The sequence below is a fragment of the Pan paniscus genome, chromosome 15 (assembly GCF_029289425.2).
Source record: "Pan paniscus chromosome 15, NHGRI_mPanPan1-v2.0_pri, whole genome shotgun sequence".
Taxonomy (NCBI): Eukaryota; Metazoa; Chordata; class Mammalia; order Primates; family Hominidae; genus Pan; species Pan paniscus.
In genome coordinates, this window is record NC_073264.2 from 70,815,888 (window position 1) to 70,835,050 (window position 19,163).

The window sequence follows — 19,163 nt, forward strand, 5'->3', positions numbered from 1 at the left end:
ACCCAGTGGCCCTGTGTGTTCTGGGCAGTGGCAGAAAGGTAGCCCTCTAATTCCAGGTCACATCCCCATTCTGCATTTAGTGACAACCTACCTTTCACATATCCGTCTTAGAAGTCTTGTGTTCTCAGCCAGGCATGGTGGCTCACGCGTGTAATCCCAGTACTTTGGGAGGCTGAGGCGGGTGGATTACCTGAGGTCAGGTGTTCAAGACCAGCCTAGCCAACATGGTGAAACCTGTCTCTACCGAAAATACAAAAATTAGCCCGGTGTGGTGGCACACACCTGTAGTCCCAGCTACTCAGGAGGCTGAGGCAGGAGAATTGCTTGAACCCGGGAGGCGGAGGTTGCAGTGAGCTGAGATCATGCCACTGCACTCCAGCTTGGGTGACAGAGTGAGACTCCGTCTCAAAAAAAAAAAAAAAGAAGTCATGTGTTCTCAGCTGAAAATGCCTGCGTATCTTCTCCCACTTGCAACTTTGCTGTCTGTGATCCTTAAATAGCTCCATTGTGTGTAGTACACAGAAATTAGTGAAGGAAACTGTCCTGCCTTTTCCCTCCACTTCTCTGGAAAAATGTGGCCCCACCTGAGATGTGAACTGAGTCCTCTGGGCACAACTAAACTCACCAGGCCATATTCTTCTCCAAACAGGAATTATAGCAGCTTTTGTCCATATGTATCCCACCCCTATGTTATACTTTGTAGGTCTTGGGGTAAATTTTTTTCTGGTGGCATCAGAAAAAATCAAGAAGCTTCCTTGTAGAAGGGCCAGCCAGAATTTGAATGCAGACTCTAGTACTTAGAATCCAGGTGACCTCAGTCCATTACTAAATTTTTCAGAGCCTCAGTTTTTTCTGAACAAATCAAGTTTTATACCACCTTCTTCCTAGGGTGGAAGAATTTAATAGGATAACACTTTTAAAGTACCAGGGCAGTGCCTGGTGATAAATGTTAATTCTCTTCCTTACTTGTATCCTTTTGGCAACAGAGATCATTAAATTTGTTTTAAATTTGACTGTGTGTTTCTTGAGGCCCTGCTGTGTATGCCTGGGACTGTACTTGGCATTAGGAGTTACCATTAGCTGGTAGGATTGGAAATGAAACCACGATTTTGTCCTTTGTACCCAAGAGTCCAACCCTGTTTTAAACTCTAAGCCAGACTCCTAAGTCAGTTATCACCTGCTCATCAGCTTTCCTTCTGAGCTGCCGTAAACAGCCATCTGGGCCTTTCCTGAGAGGACCCGTCATCTCCTCTGGGAGATGAGGAATTCTGAGAGGGGAGAGCAAACACATATTTTAGCTCAGGTAGGTAATATGGTGAAGGAGATGAGAACAAGAAGTGACAATGGCTGATGAGGGAAAAATAAGCATTCTCTGCTTTTTCTTAAGCCTTTAACTGCCACTGTCAAGGGAAACAGTAACACTTGCTAATACACGTGGAATAGCCTGGCTCCCTACCTCCACTGTCATCCCACCATCTGGAGGTGGAGGTAGGAGATAGCTGTGGGCTCTGCTCTATAGGTCACTGTACTGACCTGTAGCAGTGGTAGTGGCTTTGGGCACTGAGTGGGCTAGCCCTGTACCTGGAGCAGCAGGATAAAGGAGAATGGTCCTCTGGCCTGCCCCTCCTTATAGCAGTGGTAACAGTGGGAGGGGGAGGGGTTCCCAGCCCCAGCTGGCAGCCTGTTTCCCTGGGTCCCTGAGCTGCAAGAACAAGAGGAGGTGAAAGGGTAACAGGCCATATGGAGTCCATTTGTCAGCCAAGAGCAGCCTGGGCTGTATTGTCGAAAACGGGAAGTGAAAAAGGAGCCGGCTTATTACTGAACTGGAACAAGGAGAGAGCAAACAACACCCCCCAAAGTGCTTATCCTGCTCTATTTTCTGCCTGCCCCCTCTCCAAATATCCAGAAATTTCTGAAATAATCCTTTTTCTTTTTACCAAAGCCTTTGCCCATTCCAAAAATCAGAGATAAGGGTTTAGTTTGCTACATGAAAGTTTATCAGTGCCTAGTAATGTGCCAGGCATGATACAAGACCCTTTCAAGTATGCAGTTTTGTTAGTCTTCTAAAAAAACCTATGGAGCTGGATATTGGCTGCTAAGGACTAAGGCTCAGAGGAGTTATGACAGTTGACAGGGCTGCAGAGCAGGCCCCTGGGTCAAACCCAGATTCATCTGTCTGACCCCCAAGACTATGCTCTTACTCCATGTGGCTCTGGTCCTGTTAGGTAGGCAGTGTATTTTCACAGTTAGGTACCAATTTGGAGAATACAAATTGTACCCTGGAGAGGGATGCTCTTTGCCGTTGTCTGTTATTGACTCATCTCAAATCAAAAATCATTGTGGCTCATTGCAGTTGAAAACAAGACAGTGTTTTGAAATAAGGACAAAATTTTGCAAGTCACGTTGGTTTTCTACTAAGCATCTACTATCTGCTGGATTATTTGTCAGGTACTAGGGATACAAAAATGAGCAGAACAAGTCTCTGCCCTATGGCTTAGATGTGTGGGTTGGTGGTTATTGGGGAAGTGGAGGAAGGACCAACCTGTGAGAAAACCTGCAGAGACTACAACATGGTGATAGGTTACAAATAGGAGTGAAGATGATGTAATGGGAACACAGAGGAGGAATAATAAAGCTGCTGTTATTGAACACTTAGTATGTGACAGACCCATTACCAGGTACTTTACCTGCATAGTGGTGATTAACCTTTTGAATCCCCATGTTAAAAATGAGGAAACTGAGGAATAGGAAGATCTCCCCAGGACTACCCAGTGGGTAACTGTTGGAGCAGTGTGCAACCCCAGGCCGTGTAAGTCTCAGCCAAGCTGGTAAGCTCCACCCTGTGCTGCTCATTGTTTCTCTCTGGCCATGCCTGGGAAGGTGGCCTTGGAACCTTGGAGATGGGTGGGGTTCCAGCTGACTGCATGTGCTTTCAGTTCAGGGTTTCTAGGCTGGGAGAGAAACAGTACTTTTTACTGAATGACTAAGGACTTTAGAGGCTTAGGTGCCACTAAAAGCACTTTCTTTTATTGAACGCTGTGCCTCAAACATGAAAACTCCAGGTGACAGGAGTTTTTATGTTTGAGGCAGGGTGCAGTAAAAGAAAGTGCTTGTTGGCTCTGAGGCCTCCGGCTGGCATTTTCCCTCTCCTATGAGGGGGAGGAAGTGAGGGGCCCAGGCCTAAAACAAGATGGACAGGTCCGAGGCCTGTCCCACCTGTCAGTTGCTGATCTTCCGAGGAGGGCTTAGGTTGAGCCTCTCTTAGGAAGGCAGTGGTGGGGGCCCGAGAAGAGCCACAGGAGGTATCCTGAGCCATGGGTGGTTTCTCCCTGTGTTCTCCCACCCCAGCTCTGGTGCCACACCCTGAAAAAGGCTTGAGCTACTGCAGGCTGGCTCTCCCCCAGTGAGTGGGAAGTTCTCATGAGAAAAGGGATCCTGGCTGGACAATAGGCTTCCTGTCTGACTGCTAGGAAGATTTGTCTCATAGGAGAGGAAGGTTGCAAATGGCATGAGAAACCATCTCACTTCCCTCTCACTGCAGCCTGTTTTAGACTTGACTATTTGGCGGGATCGGGAAGCCAGAAGGCTGGGCAGAGCCATGGACCAGAGCAGCCCCAGGTATCTCTTAAGTAGTGGGACTCCTGCCTGTTTTCCGGCTCTCACCACAAGTCCACAGCAGGAATCTGTCTCAATGCAGGAATTTCTGCATGGACAGGATGATCTCTAGCCCCTCACACCTTGTGCTGTATCCAAAACCACAATGGTTGCAGGACTTTTGCGAAGGAACCTTGGAGAGGTAGTGAGGCCCGCCAACTTTAGACAAATTTGCAAATGTCAGAAGAGATCTCAGAGGTGATCTGGTTCATTGCCTTCATGTATTGAAACTGAGGCCCAGAGTCCTTGTCACTGGACAGTACCCAGTTTGTCCTTGTCACTGGACTCTGCCGTCTGTGGCTCCCTTGACAGATTATGGGTGTGAGAGAAGCCTGACTCCGAGACCCTCTGATACTGCCCAGTGCTGTGGAATGGGAATACAGCCTTCTGGGGTTCAAATCCTAACTGTGCCACCCACCTGCTGGGTGAAATTGAGCAAGTATCTCAACCCCTGGCTCATCTGTGTAATGCATTGTTATGTTTCTAGAGGGTTTTTTGTGAAACTTAAATGAGTTACACATGTAAAGTGCTCAGATAGTGCCTGGCCTGTAGTCAGTGAACACAAGCTGTTGTTATTAGGAGGCTTCAGAAGAAACCTTTTGACCATATCAGATGTCATCATTTGTTTTTTCTTCTTTGTATTTGTCTGGAATGCTCTAATTCCAACTTGCCTGGGAGGCTTTCTTTAGGGGAATCACCTCCCCTTTGAAAAAGGCTGTTCATACTGGGTATAACTCTTTCTTTTATATGCTGTACAAAGTAGCTGGATGTCTCCAAAGCCATAGGCTGAGCACATCAAATGGGGAAATGAGCCACAAAACAGAACCTGGCAGGTTTCCTGATGCCCTGCCCCCCTCAGCAGGCCCCGGCTTAACTGAGTGGTCAGGCTTGCAGCTTAGAAGCCAGAGTTCCTGGTGAATCCAGCCCTGCCAATTACAAATGTGTGGCTTGAGGCAGATCACTCAACTCAGTTAAGCCTTATTGTCCTTATCTGTAAAGTGGAGAAAATATAGTACCTGCTTCATGTAGAGTGAGAACCCAGAAGAGTACTTGGCACAGGTAATAAACTATCTGTTTGCAATAATTACTGTTTTCCTTATTCCAAAACAAACAAAACTATACATTTAAACACCTTTGTTCTCTGTATTGACCTTGCTTTTTCTCTGGATCTCTTTGCTTCTACAAACCATTGAAGGCTAGAAGTAGAAATATAACCTTTATATATAAGAAAGGGTTTTGAGAGCAAGCACATAAATAGTGCTTTTCTAAATAACTTTAAGAGACCCTTAGTGCTAAATGCCTCTTTCTTTCCACATCTTCAGCCTCACATTTCATGCCCTGTGGTGTGGTTCTGAACCTTTTCCACTGTTTTCAGATCCCCAGACCTGTCCTGACTGCTGGCCAAGGACTCCTTCACTAAGACTGTGCTGTCCACTACAATAGCCACTACTAGGTAGCTGCATGTGGTGACCGAGAACTTGAAATGTGTTTAGTCTGAGTTGAGATGTGCTATAAGTGTAACCGGAAAGGGGTCCAGATTCAGACCCCAGGAGAGGGTCCTTGGATCTTCCACAAGAAAGAATTCAGGGCGAGTCCACAGAGTAAAATGAAAGCAAGTTTATGAAGAGAGTAAAGGAATAAAAGAATGGCTGCTGTATAGACAGTATAGACAGAGCAGTGTGGCATGGGCTACTCGACTGAGTGTATTTATAGTTATTTCTTGATTATATGCTAAACAAGGGGTGGATTATTCATTAGATTTCCAGGAAAGGGGTGGGAATTCCTGGAACTGAGGGTTCCTCCCCTTTTCAGACCATATAGGGTGACTTCCTATGTAGCCGTGGCATTTGTGAACTGTCATGGCTATGGTGGGGGAGTGTCTTTTAGCATGCTACTGCATTATAATTAGCATATAATGAGCAGTGAGGACACTGGAGGTCACTTTCGTCACCATCTTGGTTTTGGTGGGTTTTGGTCAACTTCTCTGCCCAACCTGTTTTATTGGTGTGGTCTTTTGTGACGTGTATCTTGTGACCTCCTATCTCATCCTATGATTTAGAATGCCATGCCTAACCTCCTGGGAATGCAGCCCAGTAGGTCTCAACCTCATTTTACTCAGCCCCTATTCAAGATGGAGTCGCTGTCATTCAGATGCCTCTTATATAAGTGTACAGACTACTATGAGAAAAAGAATATAAAGTATCTCATTAGTGAATTTTTATGTTGACTCCATGTTGAGATGTAATCAGTCAACATATTTTTTCATATGTTGGGTTAAATAAAATATTAAGATTAATTTCACCTGTTTCCATTTATCTTCCTAATTGGCTACTAGAACATTTTAAATTACATCTGTGGCCATGTTATATTTCTGTTGGACAGCTTTGTGCTAGGTTTGTGATTTCCATCCATTCCTTCCTCCTCTCCTTAGTTTCTACTCTTTTTCTTCTTTGCCTCAGGCTCTTACCCTCCCTGGGTGCTGATGAATGATCACCTAGCCAGAAGGACACCCCAGGCTATTAGAAAAGCTCATATTTGAGCAGCTTGTGTCACATTTAACACTTACTTCATTGGTTTAGGGTAGAGTTGGCTGTGACCATGTCTGTCTTCTCTAGGTTGTAGGCTTGTAGTGGGGGCATGGTTCTGTTACCGGAAAGAGGTCCAGATCCAGACCCCAACAGAGGATTCTTGGATCTCACACAAGAAATAATTTAGGGAAGTCCATAGAGTAAAGTGAAAGCAAGTTGATTAGGAAAGTAAAGGGGCTGGATGCGCTGGCTCACGCCTGTAATCCCAACACTTTGGGAGGCCGAGGCGGGCAGATCACTTGAGGTCAGGAGTTCGAGACCAGCCTGGTCAACATGGTGAAACCCTGTCTCTACTAAAAATACAAAAGTTAGCCGGGTGTGGTGGCGCACACCTGTAGTCCCAGCTACTCAGGAGGCTGAGGCAGGAGAATCGCTTGAACCCATGAGGCAGGCATTGCAGTGAGCTGAGATTGCCACTGCACTCCAGCCTGGGTGACAGGGGACAGGGTGAGACTCATCACAAACAAACAAACAAAAAATGCACTATAGATAATTTAAATGTAACCTTCTCCTACTCAACCCTAATCCCTTTGAGGCTGCATGCATGTCACACTGATCTTTATATTCCCTGCTTTCCACACCTTGTTTTGAAGGAGCTCAAGTATTTGTTCTGTTTGTTAAATTGAATGCTTTGACCCCATTTTGTTCTGTTTGTTAAATTGAATGCTTTGACCCCTGGGGCCTTTCCTGGAGCTTATTTTGCTTTGCTTGTTTTGGAATGTTGTAAAAGTTTGTTTTGTTTTAATTTGCCTCCTTCTGAAAGGTTGGCCTGCAAAACCAACAAAACCAGGGAACCTTTAGAAAGGCTGGTGAGGGTCCTCAGCAGTTAGTTTCTGCTGAGGGTGTCAGGCTGAGGCGATGGAGGTGGTGGAAGTATCAGCTAGATCATTTTGCGTCTCATCTGCATTGTTACCAGGGTGGACTTTGACTGAATGCCTACTGTGTGCACTCCCTGTGCTCACTGAAAGCCTATGTGGCTGTGGGACAGAATAGAAAGCAGAGAGGAAGCTAAAGATAATTCATTGATTTTTTTTTCCCCCTGTAAAATTGTCTGGCTTTCTCCTTTTCTTTTTAAAATTATGTGGCACTGCCAAATCAGGTGAGTTCATTGTCTTCCCAGAGTTAAGTACGGAGCTTCCTTCTGTGAACGTGGAATTGTCAGAGAATGATCCTGGTGCACAGATCAAGACAGTTCCTTGCCTAGACTGTGGCTTCTGGAAGCCACTGAACAATTTCTTTGCCATGTGGGTTTTGCCTTTTTTTAGTGTTCTTCCCAGGCATCACTGAGAGGGTCCTCTTCAACACCTGCTGTTGGCCAGGACTCTGCTCTTGGTCAAGAGGATCGTATTTTTTCATGTGTTCTTTTTCTTTTCTTTTCTTTTCTTTTTTTAAACAGAGTCTCACTTTGTCGCCCAGGCTGGAGTGCAGTGGTGCAATCTCAGCTCACTGCAACCTCTGCCTCATGGGTTCAAGCAATTCTTGTGCCTCAGCCTCCTGAGTAGCTGGGTCTAGAGGTGTGCATCACCACACCTGGCTAATTTTTGTATTTGTAGTAGAGATGGGGATTCACCGTGTTGACCAGGCTGGTCCCGAACTCCTGACCTCAAGTGATCCGCCCACCTTGACCTCCCAAAGCGCTGGGATTGTAGGTGTGAGCCACTGTACCCAGCCTTTTCACATGTTCTTAGTGTCTTAAAATGACTTGCCTTTTTTTTTTTTTTTTGGACCCTTTCTTCTTAGGCATCCTTATTTCTTCTTTGAACCTGGAGCATCTTATGACATACTTCAGCTTTTTTCTTTTCTATGACCTTCATAGATGGGCATAAAATAATTTTTGTACTGAGTTTATTTTGCCATACTGAGGCGGTGTTGTTGTCTGGGGTAATATCTGAGGTTCATTGTCCCACAGCCATGGAAAATTAGGATGCAGACACACAAGAGTGAGGTTAAGAGTGGAAGTTTAATAGGCGAAAGAGAAGAGCTCTCTGCACAGAGAGGGGTCCCAGAGAAAATGGGTTGCACTTCTGCAGTTAAATGAAGAAGGTTTTATAGATGAGCTTGAGGAGACCATTTACATAGGGGACGAAAGATTGGTTGGACCACGTGTGCCATTTGCATAGTTGTGAAATAGCTGGCCGTCCCACCCTAATCTTTTATTATGCAGATGGGTTCTCTACCTGGCGGGCACCATGTTGCCTGGTCCTTACTGTACACGTGGTGACAAAGAAAAGGGAACATGGAGCCTCCACTCTGAGCACACCTGGCTTCCAGGTGGCCCTTTTCTATTGGCACAGCTGCTGGCATTCACCTGTGCAAGCTTCCAGCTTGCTTATCTTTGCAGCTCGATTTTTCAGGCTGCTCTTTGTTAGAAAAGAAATGATTTTGAGGCTGCTTTTCCTTAAAAGGGAAACCTTGCTGAGGACTCTTTTGCCGTCACTATCTGCCTAAATAATTTCTTTCTAGCTCCTGTATCAATACTAGGATTGCTATAATGTTGACATAATCTAAGGGGTCTCTCCTACCTCTAGTCCATCTTATATCAAATTATAAATTTGCTTTTCTTATAATGCTACCCTCCTCAAGAACCTTCAGCGGCTCCCCCTTTTCTTTGACTATAATTATAAATATCTCCTTTTGTAAGGAAGGTCCTCTACAAGATGGTTTCATCACTCTTCATGTTATTTTTTTGGACTTTAAAAAAATTATTCAACCCAGCCAAACTGGGCTGCTTGCTGTTCTCAGAAGTTAACCTACATTTTCCCACTTCAGTGCATTTACTTCAAACTATCACCTCCCTTCCTGATGAAGTGAAGCCCCATCTGAAGTGCTACTTCCTCGGAGATCCTTTCCTAGGCTCCCCTATTCCTGCTTTGAACTTCCTCTCTTGTGGCACAAATCACATTATTTGACATGTGTTAGAATAAATTTGTATATAGAGTATCTTTGGAAGAATATGGTAGAAACTGGTGCAGTGACTTTGGAAAGAGGAACCCAGTGACAGGGGACACTGTGCACCCTTTTTGAATTTAATACCTTGTATATTTCCCATGAGTCTGTTTTTTTTGTTTTGTTTTGTTTTGTTTTGTTTTGTAAAAGTATTTTAAATAACAAAAACCTAATCCCTAAAGCATTACAAGAAAATACTGGAGAGTATGTTTATAACCTCAGAGTAGAGAAAGAGTCCTTAAACCAGAAGCCATAAAGAGAATGATTTTTTAAATATATGTGTGCACTTAATTAATGGTCATATCCCTATTTGGCAAGAAGGACCTGAGGTGCTTATATTTTTGTCCTTTTTCAGAGCATAGCACAGTGACCCCCTACTCAGAATCAGTAAGCATTAGTTGAATTGAAATTAAACTGAATTGCAAGTCACTTCTTTGCAGTCCTCACTTTTTTTTTTTTTTTTTGACTTATTATGAGTGCTAGGTGACCTCCAGGATCCCACTCAAAGATTCTGTGGAGATGCGGGTTTTATGGAAAGAGATACCCAGCAAAGCAGGAGTGGCTTTAGAATCAGCAGCTCTTCCCCTGAGACTGTCCTTCCCAGCACATTGGACTTGTGTGTGGGTCCTGCCTGCTTTCAGGAGCTGCCATGGGGTGCTCAGCATTAATTATGCCACGGAAATGAACCAATTAGACACAGTCCAAGGAGAGCCAGGGAGTAAGTCAGGGAGATCTGTGGCAGGCCTGCTGCCCTCAACAAAAGAGGGAAAGTGTAAAGGCTAAAGCAGTTTGCGGAGGTTTCTTTGGAAATCTAGCTGGCCAGCGCTCTGAACTACTTGGCCAAAGTTAAAGAGCACCAGAAGGAGTGTTTGCGTTTTTCTTCCTCCTGTTCAAGACTCTGGTGGTGGAGGAGAATAGGGACAAGTTGGGTCCTTAGAGGGGACTTGGGGGGAGCTTACTGGAGTTCATTTCCTAGTTTCAGAGAAGCTGCCAGACTTCTCTGGATCCCTGTGGCACCTACCCAGCTTTGTTTTGTTAATAGCTTTTTAAAAATGGCATCTTTTTTTTAGTGGCATCACCTAAAAAAAGAAAAGAAAAAGTGTCTTTTCTCCCCATCTCAAGTGATAAGCAAATTGAGGGTAGGGAGCCAATCATCTCTTTTCCATTTGGTGTCCACTCCCCAACCTGGCTGGCAGTCAGCTTGCTTAACAGCCATTTGTAGATTGGAAAGAAGAGGCATGGGTGAGAGAGGCTGTGAGGGCACAGCTGCAGGGTGGTGTGGTCTGCCCCTCTCGTGGATGAGAAACTGCCTTATCTTGGACAGTCAGGCACTGTGGTGTGACTCTCAGTCACTCCAGGCCTGTCAGAGGAAACGAGAAAAAGAAAACGACCGTTCTTATTCTCATACAGATGTCCTTGTGATATTCAGGATGGGGGCAGGTTATTTGTCAGCAAAATTGAATTTCCTTTGGAAAACTTTTGGTCTTTATTGCATTCATGGTTGCCTGGCCATTCTACCTCAGCCCAACATTCCAAACAGTGATTCTGTAGTGCCCCCACTTTTACTGTTTTGGCTGGTAATACCCGGCAGTCCACTACCTGGGGGCTTCAGTTTTGCAGTGTCAGTCCAGAGTGGAATCAGAGGTTGTCCTTTTCCTCCTCAGGTCCACTCAGACCTTCCAGATCCTCTGACTTACCATTACTGCAACTTATCAGGGTTCCCACCATACCTAGGCACTGCCAGCCATCTCCCTAACTGACCAGTTTCAAGAGGGCAAAGGGGAGGTAACCTTGACACCCATACCCCTTAAAGGCCATGCAGCTCATGGGGTAGAAGCAATGTCTGCTGGTGGAAAGAACAGAGGTTTAGAATCAGAAGATTTGACTGTGACCCCAAGCCTGCCATTTACCTTGCTGTAAGCTTGGCTAAAAGTCACTTAACTTTTGGGGCCCTCAGTGTCTTCTTCTTCAAAGGAGAGTAACGATAGCTGTCTCACAGAGTTGTCAGGACAAATAAGGCGGGAGGTGAGGGTGCTTTTGAAACTAGGCAGTCCTGTATATCAGTGGAAAATGTGGAATTTATTATGGGATAGAGACAGGTGGTGCCATTGACTACTATAGTCAGAGAATGGAAGATGCACAGGGGGTTTGGGAAGCCTCCCAGGGAATCTATCAGAAATCCCCTCTCAGGCCAAGAGTGCACGTTTTTATTATACAATGGAGTCTTTTCTGACATTGATAGTGGAAACAAGGCCAACATTTTACCTCCTTTCACTGTGATTTATTGTGTGTGTTACAGGCTTTATTACATAATACAGGCTTTATTAAAACTATTATGTCTAGATCTCTATAGGTTCAAGATTTAGAGTCTGCCGTTCATTTATGGATGGAATTCTCTTAAGGCATGGTGGGGAGGGAGGGGGAAATGTTGCAAGCAGCCACTTCCCCTGTTGCCAGTGTACTTCCCCTCTGTCAGTGGCAACCTGAGTTTCCAGGGTTTGGTTAACAACTCCTCCAAGGAAAGGGTTCTTTGCTCCTCCTGTGTTTCCTGTAGAGGCCTTCAGAGCTGCGTCACTGAGAGCAGACTCCTACTGGATACCTCACCACTGTACCGCTGCTCTCTCCCTGTCTTTGCAGTGTGCCCCCTACCACCGGAGCCAGAGAATGGTGGCTACATCTGCCACCCCCGGCCCTGCAGAGACCCCCTGACAGCAGGCAGTGTCATCGAATACCTGTGTGCTGAAGGCTACATGTTGAAGGGCGATTACAAATACCTGACGTGTAAGAATGGCGAGTGGAAACCAGCCATGGAGATTAGCTGCCATCTCAACGAGGGTCAGTCTGGCAGATGAAAAAGGGATGCTGCTGGGGTTCTGCTTTCTGTTAACTCACAGGATGCAAAGCATGCTTCCTCCAGAGCACTCTTTGCTGTGGTGCAGCCCAGCCCCAGTTGATGCTCTGCAGCCTCCCTTCCTTGGGTCTTCATGTCTTTGTGGAAGATACTTGAGGTTGCTGGTGCATGTCCTATTGCATTTCATTGAGCCATCTGCCCTGCTCTGTAAAGCCCGTTTGATGTTCAATATCTCTTGTTTGCATGGCCAAGTGTTGGTGACCCTTGACCATGTTCTGCTCTCACAGTGAGCACAATGCTAATACCTTCTCTAATGTCTCTTCCATTTCATTTTTCCTTGAATGGAGCTACAGACCAGCTGGACAAAAGACCTCCCACCCTTCCTGCTTCCTCCTGTCTTGTATGACAGGAAAATCCACCTGCTTGCAGGAAAGTGTGTCATATAACCATCTTTGTGCTTCCCACTCAGGCTTCAAGACCAGAGCATGTTTAACCTATGACACCCCAGAAATGGGTGGGAACCAACCTGAGAGTTACAATTAAAGCTGTGGATCTTAAGACAAGGTTTTATTACAGTCCAGTTTCTGTAAATTAATCCTGCCACTTGGGAAGAACATAGGTAGAACTTAAGATGGTGGAATGACATGCCCAGTTAAATGGTCGATGTTTACAAACTTGCTTTTGAGGATGGCATCAAAGTAGTTTATAAAGGTAAAATCTCTAGGGTTAAGTGAGTTTATGTGTCAGATGGACCTCAAAGATTAGAAGTGAGGGGAATTTTTTATTCAAGAAACAGGATAGGGAAATGGTCCTTTTCCAAAAGAACTGTGTATACATAGGTCATTCTAAGCTGTTATTCCTGAAATGACCCTGACCATAGGATGTCTGTGTTGCACCATTCAGGAGGCATTTGACAAGATCAGCTGTGGGGCCCATCAGCTGTTTTGTGTATTTGGGTACAAAACCCTTCTGATGATGGCTTGTTTTTATAGACAAAGACACCCACACATCACTTGGGGTCCCCACGCTGTCTATAGTGGCTTCTACTGCCAGCTCCGTGGCGCTCATTCTCCTCCTCGTGGTGCTGTTTGTGCTGCTGCAGCCAAAGCTGAAGTCTTTCCATCATAGCAGGTGAGCCCAGTGACAGAGCTGACATGAGACAGGCAGGTGCAAGCATTACTGTGGGGGCCAGTCTTTGGTGGAGGGTTGCTGGTGGCCCCAATCTCTGTGGGTCTGTGTGTGTCCAGGGAGTGGGGAGGGCCCTGCCATGTGTTAAACTCCTAGATGTGTCTACCATTGTGCTTATTGCTTTGCATACATTATCTTAATCCTCATAGGACCATTGCAGATGAGGAAATTGAGGCTCAGAGAGGTTATTCACTCAGGGTTATACCTCTAGATAACAACAGAGCTCAGAACTGAGGCTGCGCGCGGTGGCTCATGCCTGTAATCTCAGCACTTAGGGAGGCTGAGGTGGGCGGATCGCCTGAGGTCAGGAGTTTGAGACCAGCTTGACCAACATGGTGAAACCCTGTCTCTACTAAAAATACAAAACAATTAGCCGGGTGTGGTGGCGCGCGCCTGTAGTCCCAGCTACTCTGGAGGCTGAGGCAGGAGAATCACTTGAACCCACGAGGCAGAGGTTGCAGTGAGCCGAGATCACACCACTGCGCTCCAGCCTGGGAGACAGAGTAAGACTCTGTCCCATTAAAAAAAAAAAACAAAAAAAACACGGAAATCTGTTCAATTCCAAAGCCATGTCATTTCCCCTACACCAGTGGTTCTCAAAGCGTGGTTCCAGCAGCGTCAGGATCATGGAACTTGTTAGGATCAACCAAATGAGAAGCTCTAGGGGTGAGGCCCAGTGATATTGTTTAACAAGCTGTCCAGGTGATTTTGATGAACACTTAAGTTTGTGAGCCACTATCCTGCACTCCTGGTTCCCAGTCCCGGCTGCAATATAGAGGCACCTGGGGGAGTTTAAAAACAAATATCAACACTTGGGCCTCCATTCCCATTCTGATTTATTTGGTTTGGAATGGAACCCTGGCATTCGCTTTTTATAAAAAGCTTAGTTTTTCTGTGCAGCTAGGATTTAGAACCACTGCACCACACTGAGGAGAAACAAAGGAAGTGGATTTTCTTGCCTGCCTTTAGCAGTTTCCTTTTCCAGTCTACTGCTTTAGCCACAAGTTGTCTAGGGGCGAGGAGCATGAAGGGCAGGGCTGATGGTGCTGGCCCTGAGTGGATTCCCGATCATGGACTTTTCTTCCAGGCCATTGTGGCTTCTGCAGTTGCTTGGCCCTTCCTGGCAGTTCCTCATTCCCTCTTGAGGAGTAACATTTTTTATATATCTTCACAGTCCTTCATCAGTCACTGTTATAACTCACAAACATAAAGGGCCAAAGTAAACTGCATTCAGTAAAATGTTCCAAATTTGGATTTACAGACAAGGACCAGGCTAGATTTAATCTCTGTGTACTATGTGTGATTTTCTTTCTTTTATTTTGTTTTTGGGAAGAGGCTAGCAGTTATTTTTAAAGGCTATTAATTAATAGGATGAAGAGGATTTGAAGGGGATTGTTTACTTGAAATGATCAGCTATTTCCACCTAAAGTCAAACTGATCAGTTCTGCATCTCATCTAAATTAGGGAGTTTTTCCCCCTATAGTTAACTTGTAAGTTTGTTAAAAGTAACTGGCTAGTTTTGCTTGATTTGAGTAGAGGAGAGATTCGGTTTTCATTGTAGACCCCATTTAAATTTTGTGCTGTGTATGTATATTACTTTTTAAGCCAAACACTATTTTGAGTAACAAAAGTCAAGCACATGCCAGTTTACACACTGCTTTCTTTTTTTTTTCTGAGACAGGGTCTCACTCATGTTGCCCAGGCTGGAGTGCAGTGGCGTGATCACAGCCTACTGCAGCCATGACTTCCCTGGGCTCAGGTGATCCTCCCACCTCAGCCTCCCTAGTAGCTGCGACCACAGGCATGTGCCACCATACCCAGCTAATTTTTTTGTATTTTTTATAGATACGGGTTTTGCCACATTGCCAGGCTGGTCTTGAATCCTGGTCTCAAGCAGTCTGCCCACTTCAGCCTCCTAAAGTGCTCCCATCAAACTTTCCCTTCCTTCCAAAAACCTCTGCCACTTCTCTCCTCTCAGAGTGTATGTAGCACAGATTTTACTGCCAAGAGCAGGTGAGGAAATTGAGAACTACTAACAACAATCTAGCAACAATAATATGGTCTAGCAGCAGACCATCTATATTTCTTGAACTGATGAGCTGAAAGGACACAGCGTCACCTAGGATTGGCCTGAATCCAATGCCGAGGAAACTATTAGACAAGTCCAGATTGTGGGACATTCTTTGAGACAGCTGGCCTGGACTCTTAGAAAAAAGCCAATGTCATGAAAGAAAAACTATAGTGGACTGTTTAACAGATTAAATGAGATGAAAGAGACAGGACAATTAAATGCAATACATGTTACTTAATTGGGTCCTGGATGAAAACAAAGAAGACTGCAGCTGAAGTGGATATATTTTTGGATAGTTAGGAAAATTTGTGTTATTGTATTACACCAATGTTAAATTTCTGGGATCCGATAATGTAGTTGTATCAGAAAGGATACTCTTAGGAAATATATGTTAAATAACGTCTTCACCTTACTTTTAGATGGTTCAGGGAAAAAAAAGGCATGTTTATGTGTGTAACAAAAGTGATCCCCCAAAAAGATATCTGCATGAATAAGCCTCACATGTATGATGTTGAGTAAAAGAAGCCAGAAACAGATATATACTCTCACAAATTTACTTTGTTATCCCATTCAAGTAAAGATTAAAAATATGCAAAACTGTCCAGGCACAGTGGCTCACGCTGTAATCCTTTGGGAGGAGGAGGTGAGAGGATTGCCTGAGCCCAGGAGTTCAAGACCAGCCTGGGCAACGTGGAGAAACTCCGTCTCTACAAAAAATTGGCCAGGCGTGGTGGTGCATGCCTTAGTCCCAGCTACTTGGGAGGCTGAAGTGGGAGGATCACCTGAGCCCAGGATGTTGAGGCTGCAGTAGGTTGTGATCACGCCACTGCACTGCAGCCTGAGCAACAGAGTAAGACCCTTTCTCAAAAGAGAAACAATTTTTTTAATTAAAAAAAATATATATGCAAAACTAAACCACAGTGTGGAAGGATTCATGTTTAGGTAGTAGAACTGTTCAAATAAAAAGCAAAGAAATGATTTTCATGAAAGTCTGGATAGTGGTTACTTTTTGTGGTGAGGCAATGGGAGTGATTTTGGGACAGGTGCAAAGGGTCTAGGTTCTGGGCAGTGTTCTTTTTCTTGACCTATATAGGAGTTTTATACCACTGTTACTTTTGGAGTAAATCAGCTAACTATACACAGATTTTTCTTGTGTTCTGTTTTCTGTATTTGTGTTCAAAGTTTTCAAAAAGTTTACAAACTTTTTAAAAAAGCAGTATGGCTGAGTCAGAACAAAATTATTGTGATTTCTAGTCCAGTATCCCACTCTTCCCTGTTTTTTAACAGCTTTATTGAGATATATTCCACATACCATACAGTGTACCTATTTAATGTGTACAGTGAAGTGGTTTTTAGTATATTCACAGATATATGCCACCATCATTCTCTCACTTCCTTATTTTAGCTGTGCTGAATGAATGCCTTTATTTCTGGGTCTCTAGGCTCCTAGTTTTTCCACAGGGTAAAAGGGCCAGGTGCCTGTGTACCCAGAGGTTAAGAACACAGTTTTTGGAGGCTGATGGAATCGGATTCAAATCCTAGCTCCATCCTTTACCAGCTGTGTGATTGCGGGCAAGTTAATTAACTTCTGTGAGCCTCATTTGCATTCTTGGTGAATCCCTACTTGAAAGGGCTCAGGTGAGAATCCAGCATGATAAGGTGTTTAAAATTCCTAGTGCTTTGCCTGGCACATAGTAAGTACTCAAAAATGGTGGCTGCTGCTATTATTATTATCATGCTTGTTTATCTGTGCGTTTATTCTAATTCATCCTTTGTCTTTTCCTCCTCCACTCCAGGCGTGACCAGGGGGTATCTGGGGACCAGGTCTCCATCATGGTGGATGGAGTCCAGGTTGCACTACCATCATACGAGGAGGCTGTATATGGCAGTTCTGGTCACTGTGTGCCACCCGCTGACCCCAGAGTACAGATTGTGCTGTCAGAAGGGTCTGGGCCCAGTGGGAGGAGCGTGCCAAGGGAGCAACAGCTGCCGGACCAAGGGGCCTGCTCCTCTGCAGGTGGAGAAGATGAGGCCCCAGGCCAGTCTGGACTATGTGAAGCCTGGGGCTCTCGGGGCTCAGAGACTGTGATGGTGCATCAGGCAACCACCTCTTCCTGGGTGGCCGGCTCAGGGAACCGCCAACTGGCACACAAAGAAACTGCAGATTCAGAGAACAGTGACATACAAAGCCTTTTATCCCTCACGTCAGAGGAGTACACAGATGGTGAGTGGTCCAAGCTGAACATGAATTATTAGCTGCTTAGGGTCCTTGCTGGGAGTGAGGAAGGACTGTGAGCCTTTCTAAATAATTGGTATATTTTTAGCAAAAAAAATATAGTACCTGGGGTATTTGCCTACAAAATAGAATTTCACCCTCAGAGTACTGAGTAGGGCTTTGGGCTCTCTGTAGTGAGACTTTTCACTGATGCCTGTGAATTCTGATCGTTTGGAGTCTCTGAGGCCATTCATAGTCACAGAGCCTTGCTAAATCAAAAGATAGACAGCTTGCTGGAGTTGGGGGTGGGGTCTGTCCTCTTGTTATAAATGTTATGTTCCTGAAAGGTCAGGAATGACAAGGAGGCATAGGTTATTTTACAGAAAAATGAGAGCCTCTCTAGAGCAGACAGCTGCTGCTTTCTAAACAGGAGTGTTCCGGGTACTATGCTAGTTTGTTTTCTTGCACTATCTCAGTTAAACATCACAGTGATCCTAAGACACAGGTATTTATTGACATCCCCATTTTACAGCTGAGGAAACTAAGGCTCACAGAAGGTAAGTCACTTGGCCCACTGGTAAATGGCTGAGCTGGGATTTGAAGCCAGATTCTGCCTTCCAGGTGGCTCTAGCGCCGTTGTGGCAAACAATCACAGAATGAAATTACTGCCTCCTGATGTTTCTGCCTTTGCCAGAGGCCAGTTTACCTTGGGCTTGAGTCTGTCACTTTGAAAGCTGTCTTTAAGATAAATCCCAATGTAGTTCAGGATGAGACTAACCCTAGATGCCCCTTTCTATAGTGAAGACTTGTACACTCAGAAAGCCTCCCTAAAAGAGCCTTAGAGGAAACTTTATGCTTCCTGGGTCTCCTGGGCATAGTAAATGTCTAAGGTTTAGAATATCTCAAAGCAAAGAAGTTGGAAATTATTGAAAGCAGATCATGTTTATGGAGCTTCCTGGTTATCAACATCTTGCTTTCATTTTTCTTGGTTGGCCATTAAAATAGTTGACCCAGGTTTGAATCTGGAAGCCAGTAACCCCACAGTCAGCCAGCCACACATATTGTGAGATGTGTGTAAGTGTATATCATAGCCCTTATCCTCCCAAGGAGCCAAGGTGGGGCCCTCCTCTTCCTCCTCTTCCATGCTACCTAGCTTCGTTTTTTTGTATTTAACAAGCATTTTGAGAGGCCATCTTGTGCCTAATGCTGGATTAGGTTTCAGGGGTGATACAGAGAAATCTGAAATGTGCTGTCTTCCTGCATGGAGTATCAGCCATTTGGGAAGATGGTGGGGCCTATACTCAAGAAATAATAGAACCAGGAATTGTAGTGTCTGTCAGAATGAGGGGTTCAGAAAACAAGACACATAAGTCAGTGAGTTCCTTGCAGGCCATGCCTGAGCTGTTTGAGACTGATAATACCCTAGGAAGTTGGGAGCTTGAGGCCCACAGCATATGAAGAAGCTGAAACCAAAAGAAGGGAAGTGATTTATCCAAAGTCACACGACTGGCAGATGGCCTTAGGAGGCAGTGGGACTTAACAGGGCTTTGTAGCCTCATAGGGTGGAATTAGGAGAGAAAGAGAAGTGACTAGACCAGCAGAGCTAAGGTAGAGAGGAGGATGGTTTGAATACCAGGCTGAACATTGAGT

The 19,163-nt window shown here is 45.0% G+C and overlaps 1 protein-coding gene across 1 annotated transcript in view; it reads left to right on the forward strand.

Moving 5' to 3' along the window:
- The window catches only part of SUSD6 (sushi domain containing 6), a 103,543-nt gene that overhangs the window by 79,986 nt on the left and 4,394 nt on the right, over positions 1–19,163 (forward strand). The window contains exons 3-5 of the mRNA XM_034937725.2: positions 11,826–12,023; positions 13,032–13,170; positions 17,095–17,522. Coding sequence (XP_034793616.1) covers positions 11,826–12,023; positions 13,032–13,170; positions 17,095–17,522 — 765 coding nt within the window. The remainder of the gene's footprint in view (positions 1–11,825; positions 12,024–13,031; positions 13,171–17,094; positions 17,523–19,163) is intronic.